We start from the raw sequence: 7,477 nt of genomic DNA, 5'->3' as shown, positions 1-7,477 counted from the left end.
GTTCATGAATGTTGGCTCTTAAGAGAATGATGAAAAAGGAGACATGTTACTGAGGATCTGAAAAATCATAAAAATGATTCTTGAAGCAAGAAAAAGCAGTGAATTTAAATAAAAAAAAAGAGAGAGATTATGAAGAAAAAAAGAAAAAAAAGGAGAAAAAAATAATAAAGTCATGATCCAAGGCAAAAAGAGTGTGCTTAAGAACCCTAGACACCTCTAATTGGGGACTCTAGCAAAACTGAGTCACAATCTGAAAAGGTTCACCCAGTTATGTGTCTGTGGCATGTATGTATCCGATGGTAATACTGGAAGACAGAGTGCTTTGGGCTACAACCAAGACTCAATAAGTAGCTATGTTCAAGAATCATCATACTTAACTAGGAGAATCAATAACACTATCTGGATTCTGAGTTCCTATAGAAGCCCATCATTCTGAATTTCAAAGGATAAAGTGAGATGCCAAAACTGTTCAGAGGCAAAAAACTAAAAGCCCCGCTCATCTAATTAATACTGATCTTCATAGATGTTTTTGGAATTCATTGCATATTCTCTTCTTTATATCTTATTTGATCTTCAGATGCTTGGGGACAAGCAACAATTTAAGTTTGGTGTTGTGATGAGCGGATAATTTATACACTTTTTGGCATTGTTTTTAGTATGTTTTAGTTAGTTTTTATTATATTTTTATTAGTTTTTAGTTAAAAATTCACTTTTCTGGACTTTACTATGAGTTTGTGTGTTTTTCTGTGATTTCAGGTATTTTCTGGCTGAAATTGAGGGACCTGAGTAAAAATCTGATTCAGAGACTGAAAAGAACTGCAGATGCTATTGGATTCTGACCTCCCTGCACTCGAAGTGGATTTTCTGGAGCTACAGAAGCCCAATTGGCGCGCTCTCAACTGCGTTGGAAAGTAGACATCCTGGGCTTTCTAGCAATGTATAATAGTCTATACTTTGCCCGAGATTTGATGGCCCAAACAGACGTTCCAAGTCAGCTCAAGAATTTTGGCGTAAAACGCAGGAACTGGCACAAGAATGGGAGTTAAACGCCCAAACTGGCACAAAAGCTGGCGTTTAAGTCCAAAAAGAGCCTCTACACGAAAATGCTTTAATGCTCAGCCCAAGCACACACCAAGTGGACCCGGAAGTGGATTTTTATGTCATTTACTCATTTTTGTAAACCCTAAGCTACTAGTTCTCTATAAATAGGACCTTTTGCTATTGTATTTTCATCTTTGGACGTCTAGTTCTTAGATCATCTTGGTAGCTATCTTTGAGTAGTCTTTGCTATCTTAGATCATGGGGGCTGGCCTCTTGGCCATGCCTAGACCTTGTTCTTATGTATTTTCAACGGTGGAGTTTCTACACACCATAGATTAAGGTGTGGAGCTCTGCTGTACCTCGGGTATTAATGCAATTACTATTGTTCTTCTATTCAATTCAGCTTATTCTTTTTCTAAGATATCACTTGTTCCTCAACTTGATGAATGTGATGATCCGTGACACTCATCATCATTCTCACCTATGAACGTGTGCCTGACAACCACCTCCGTTCTACCTTAGATTTAGTGAATATCTCTTGGGTTCCTCAATCAGAATCTTCGTGGTATAAGCTAGAATTGATGGCGGCATTCAAGAGAATCCGGAAGGTCTAAACCTTGTCTGGGTATTCTGAGTAGGATTTTGGATGAAGACAGTAGGAAAGCAGAGAGACGGAAGGGACAAAGCATTTCCATACGCTTATCTGAAATTCTCACCAATGAATTACATAAGTATCTCTATCTTTATTTTATGCTTTATTCATAAATCATTCATAACCATTTGAGTCTGCCTGACTGAGATTTACAAGATGACCATAGCTTGCTTCATACCAACAATCTCCGTGGGATCGACCCTTACTCGCGTAAGGTTTATTACTTGGACGACCCAGTGCACTTGCTGGTTAGTTGTGCGAAGTTGTGATAAAGAGTTGAGATTACAATTGTGCGTACCATGTTGATGGCGCCATTGATGATCACAATTTCGTGCACCATTATCTCCAATCTTCACCTCTATAGAGATGATCCGATCTCCCACCCTCTTGACATCCACTACGTCCTTCTTCCACTACTTATCCACGATAATACCTTCCCCATTCCTATTCTTCATCTTTTCTGTATACCAAAGTTTGAACTTGGAAGTATCCAACTCCCTAGCCTTCGCACCAACCCATTTTGTTTATTGTAGGCACATGATGTTAATCTTCCTCCTTGTCATGGTATCCACCACCTCCATAGATTTTCCTGTTAGAGTGCCTATGTTCCATGTCCCAAATCTCAACCTTCTGTCGTCTCGATCTTTATCTTTTTCTTTGTGAACTAGCTTATTTACCATCGTCCGTTCACAAAAATGCGAGAACCTTTGCTCATTTAACACTACATCCGAGCATCGATTCAACATCTCTTGCTTATTTGACACTGTATGCGAGCCATACAACGCGTTCCTTCTAGACAACGACCTAGCTTTAATGCAATAACGTCTTTGATCCGTATTATGAAAATTCGACAAAATTTTTATGTTTGCTGTCGAAGATCTAACACAATCCTTCTCCTTTATTCGAACTTGAGACCGGTTATGTACTGCAAATATAATATAGACAAAGTTAATGAATTTAATTATATATTCTTATAAATATATCAAAATTAAGTTCATAAGAGAGAATTCCATAAAAAAATGGTGATAAAAGAGGATGGTGACACGATGGAAATAGTTAAAACAGAAAAAGATGTGCCAATCATCACATGCGACGCACAAACACAATTAAACACCGTACCAGAGCATATAGCATAGACCATAGAGTGTTGAGAGATAAACTATCAAATCTAAAACCAAAAAGCACATAGATAAATTTAAATAAATTAACTCGTTTCCGATTCATAACATGAGAACGAAGCTGCTTCTGATAATGAGAGAACAAAAAGCATAGATACATTCATACACACAACACATACTAGTATATAAAGCACTCTCTCTCTCTCTCTCTCTCTCTCTCTCTCTCTCTGTTGATTCAGATTCCAGAACAAAAGAAAGGTATGTACAAAGAGAGAGAGAAAGGTGGTGGTGTTGGGTCGAAGACTAGTGCTACAACGACGGAGGTTGATCGAAAGAGAATCAACGATGCTCTCGATAAGCACCTACACCAACACCGTTCATCTGCTTCCACTTCCCTAAACCATCACACGCATAAGACCTCCAACAATTCCACCTCTCACCATCGTAATGGTTCGTTCATAATCCCTCTCTTTCTCTCCGTCTTGCTTTTTATAATTATTCAATTAGGTTTGATCTGATCTGTTTTTATATGTTGTTGTCTATGGATATTCTGGGGGCTAAGGAATTTGGTTGAAGATGATGGAATTTTCCGCCCACATTTTGTTATTATTGTTATGATTATTTCCTGGCCTACCAATTTAATGCCTCTAGTCTTTGGCCCCCTTTTCATACGTGCATTTTGCTTGTCTTTATCAATTTGAATCATGAATAGTAAATAGGTCATTGTGTTAGGAGTCTTGTTAGATTTTTAAAACCATTCAATCATAGGTCCTGTTCTAACAATTTAGGCTTTTCGGAGAGTTTTCTCTTTTCATAGGACTGGTTAATTGATCTGATTTATCTTACCTGAGAGAGTTCTTAAGGCGAAACATGTCACTTTCTTACATTCGTAATAACAAGATGTTTATTTGCAGAATGGATTCTGGAATATTGTTTATAAATGTTTTTGATGTTCAAAGGATCAGTCCCAATATACTATTGATGATGTTACATAGTCTACCCGGTGAAAAACACAATATCTTGTTTTTGTATCCAAGTAATTAGATATTGTACAATATTTCTGGAAAGCCAGTGAGTAAACTCGTGGAACTAGGTTTTCAGATTCGTGGTTGTATAGGAAAGCCAGTGTAGAGAGATTAATTTGCATTGTTGATACTATTGATGCCATTACTATGGCATATTCAAACAGTAATAAAACCAGTCCATTCAAAATTTCAATCAGAGGAAATGAAAGGGACATCATACAAGGGTATTGGAGGACTTATGTCTGTCCACTAATTGATTATTTAGAACCTTAAGAGTGTTTTGGTAAGTATCACGATTAAAAAAAAAAATGCAAAGATCGGATACAAAGACAAGACAAATAAAATGGTGTCTCTATCCCTAATTTTTTGGATGGATAGAAAATTGAACAAGTTTTGTCTCGGAATAACCACATTTTGATTGTTTCTATATAGGCTATGATTGGATCTTCGCCCAAGAAATTTGGTTTCTGTGTCTTTGTATCATTTGGTTATAGTAGGCGAAACTTAAAATGAGAATATTTCAGAGAGGCAAAATGGGAATATCTTAAAAAAAGGATGATGAAATGCTGTAAATACAATTTCATTAACAGTTCAGTCCCTTCCTCTTAATCCCAATCCTTCACATGGACACAAATTTCTGTTCCTCTGGGTCCACTCTCCCAATAATCAAACGTCTTTGCCCTCTGAATCTTCATCCCCAATAACCAAACACAGCCTATATGTCTTTTTTACCAGGTTTCTATTTCCCAGTGTGTCTATATGTCTAGCCGGAGACACTTAGCAAACAAGGCCTAAATGCTTTTGGCAGAATTTTGGCTAGTTGTTGGTTCTACAAAAGTCAGTCGAAAATTGAAAATTTGCTAGTGCTTTCGTAAGCTGACCTTGTTTGCTTGAGATATGAGAGCTGAGAATTAAAAAGAGCAAGAGTCGGGGGCAGAGGACATGTTTACTATATAAATGCTGATAGATGAGACCGTCTTTTTGAGTAACTGACATGCATATTTATGTATTGACTGCAGAGGAATCTGAAACTGATAGCGAAGAATCAGATGTTAGTGGTTCTGAAGGGGATGACACTTCTTGGATTTCATGGTTTTGCAATTTGAGAGGAAATGAATTTTTTTGTGAAGTTGATGATGATTACATACAAGATGATTTCAACCTCTGTGGATTAAGCAGTCAAGTTCCTTACTATGATTATGCGCTTGATTTAATTTTGGATGTTGAATCCTCCCATGGTAATCTTCTGTTTTTCCTCTTTCCAGAATTTTGTTTTAAAGTATATAATGTTGGTGATGTTTTGTGATGAAATTACTTGTGTTGTTACCACTGTATTGTAACTGAACCACATCATGTTGTCCTCTTGAACAATTCAAATTGTACATTGATATGGATTTAGCTCTGATTATCTATTACGCCATTCTGAAATTAATTTATATTATGCTACATTTTGGTTGATTGGAATATGTAGAAGACATGTTGACGGAGGAACAAAATGAATTAATTGAATCTGCTGCTGAGATGCTTTATGGTTTGATTCATGCCCGGTACATTTTGACAAGCAAGGGGTTGGCTACAATGGTATAATTTTTGTTCCCACTTTGCGTCTATCCTTTCTTTATGGTTTTGTGTAAATGGAGTTGGCACTGAACGACATTGCATTACCTGCAGCTAGATAAGTACAAGAGCTTCGACTTTGGCAGATGTCCAAGAGTTTACTGCTGTGGGCAATCTTGTCTTCCGGTTGGTCAATCAGACATTCCTAGGGCAAGCACTGTCAAAATATATTGCCCCAAGTGTGAAGACATTTACTACCCGCGCTCCAAGTATCAAGGTAGTATCCTTTGAACATCTTGTTAAGCTTCTGTTAAAAAATTATAATGTCTACTTAAAATTGTTCTTGTTATACTTATTCCCATGAACTGCTGCACCATGCACATTGTACTTGTTCTCACGACTTCTTTTATTCATCTTTCCAGCTAGAAAAACTTTTGGCATTTTGGTGTTCCACTTTTGTCCTGTGTTGAATTGATTTGGTTTCCTTATTTTTGTAATTGCTGTATAATTAACAATTATATATATATTGATCATAAATGTTCTGCCTACATGTGTGGTTATTTTACAATAAAAAGATGCTAAGAACTTATCACCAATCCTAAATTGATTCTTTTGCTTGGATCTTCTGCAGTTCTGGTATTAGATTTTACCTGAGACTAAATTTTGTCATGTAATGGAGTATGGTGATTAAGGAAAACAAAACATGATGTTTAAGCTACCTATGGAAGTATGGTACCTTCCTAGGTATCTGTTGCACTATAAATAGAGAATTCAAACATAGACAAATAACAGAGTGATTTGAGATAAAAGAAATTTTTGCTTGATCTTTTATAGGGTATATCATGAAGGGGAGCCTTGGAGAAACCGTTGGGTTGTCTCCATGTGACTTCAAGGTCACCGGTACAAGCTGTGGAATCAGCTACTGATGCAATTATCAAGTTAGGCTGCTTACATTATACCCTTTGGGTGCGGCCTTTCCTCGGATCCCAAGTTATATCATATTGTCTTCCCCTAAGGTTAATCGATATTATACACAGAACCCTTTGATTTGTCTTCCCTACCTAATAGCAAGTTAGTGTCACGTTTTTCAAACGCAAGAATGCTGAGTGGTATTGTCTATGATATTGCTGGTAGCTCGCAGCTCAATGTAAACCTATTGTGTGTGAATTCTTCCTAACTAGATCAGTATATCAGTCTGTTAGGTTTTTTCAATCTTAGCTGAGAATTTCTTCTCCATTTTTATTTTAATCTTTTGGAGTTTCTTATTATTCGATCTTGAATATTTTTTATATCTTTATATTACTCTACGTTTTGGCATATGATTGTGAGATCAATTTTGTTTGCAGTGAAAGCATACATTATCCTGTATTTTATATGCAAATTTCCTTAACCTGTTTGTTTAGATATGGATGGCGCGTATTTTGGAACTACATTTCCTCACCTCTTCTTGATGACTTACTCAAATCTGAAGCCGCAAAAGCCGTTGCAGTCACAGAGTTACGTTCCTAGAGTTTTTGGTTTCAAAGTTCACAAGCCCTGAGGCTGAAAGCCATTTCAACTTCAACCTTTTTCATCTAAGTAACAGTTTGCACACATGCTTTGTTTAGCTTAGTCTTTTGTTATATTCCTTTAAATATTCACCCAGTGGATTTTTCATTTTACTACAAATCAGTACAATGTAGATGCTCCTGTTATTTAAACTGTAAAGATATATATGCAGTGACAAACAAGTGAAGTCAGCAAGAGCTTAATTTTGCCTTCTGCTTCAAATTCAGTGAGCTTTTGTAAAACTTTTTGGAATAGATATTTTTTAGTTTAACAACTTGAATTGGATGAACGTATAATGATCTACTTTATTTGTTCTGTTATGTAGCTTCACATCATATTTATTATGGCTTTCTCTTGTCTTAATATTGATCATTTGTGTATAAGTAAGATGATTTTTATTGTTATCATTATTATTATTTGCTCATATCACATAAAATACACAGCACACTAATACGCTCAAACCTCAAAGTTAAGGGGTTCTTCCACTGAGGACCTGTCCTTGAACCCTTTGTATTTTTTAGGAGGTATGCATATTG

The 7,477-nt window shown here is 36.4% G+C and overlaps 1 protein-coding gene across 4 annotated transcripts; it reads left to right on the top strand.

Moving 5' to 3' along the window:
• Positions 1-2,859: 2,859 nt before the first annotated feature.
• LOC107484597 (putative casein kinase II subunit beta-4) lies at positions 2,860-7,256 on the top strand. Of its 4 annotated transcripts, none has more exons than XM_016105163.3 (5): positions 2,860-3,261; positions 4,856-5,074; positions 5,311-5,417; positions 5,508-5,673; positions 6,797-7,256. In XM_016105163.3, the coding sequence occupies exons 1-5, from the start codon at positions 3,072-3,074 to the stop codon at positions 6,931-6,933; spliced, it is 819 nt and encodes a 272-aa protein (XP_015960649.1). In that variant the 5' UTR covers positions 2,860-3,071; the 3' UTR covers positions 6,934-7,256. The 4 variants fall into 4 exon arrangements, with proteins under 4 accessions (XP_015960649.1, XP_052110899.1, XP_015960636.1 ...); XM_052254939.1 differs by lacking the exon at positions 6,797-7,256 and adding an exon at positions 6,228-6,737 and having other exon boundaries at positions 2,862-3,261; positions 5,308-5,417; positions 5,508-5,670; XM_016105150.3 differs by having other exon boundaries at positions 2,863-3,261; positions 5,308-5,417; positions 6,797-7,253.
• Positions 7,257-7,477: the final 221 nt, after the last annotated feature.

The sequence above is a fragment of the Arachis duranensis genome, chromosome 1 (assembly GCF_000817695.3).
Source record: "Arachis duranensis cultivar V14167 chromosome 1, aradu.V14167.gnm2.J7QH, whole genome shotgun sequence".
Lineage (NCBI taxonomy): Eukaryota > Viridiplantae > Streptophyta > Magnoliopsida > Fabales > Fabaceae > Arachis > Arachis duranensis.
The sequence above is the reverse complement of the archived record's forward strand: the minus strand, read 5'-3'. Positions and strand labels throughout refer to the sequence as shown.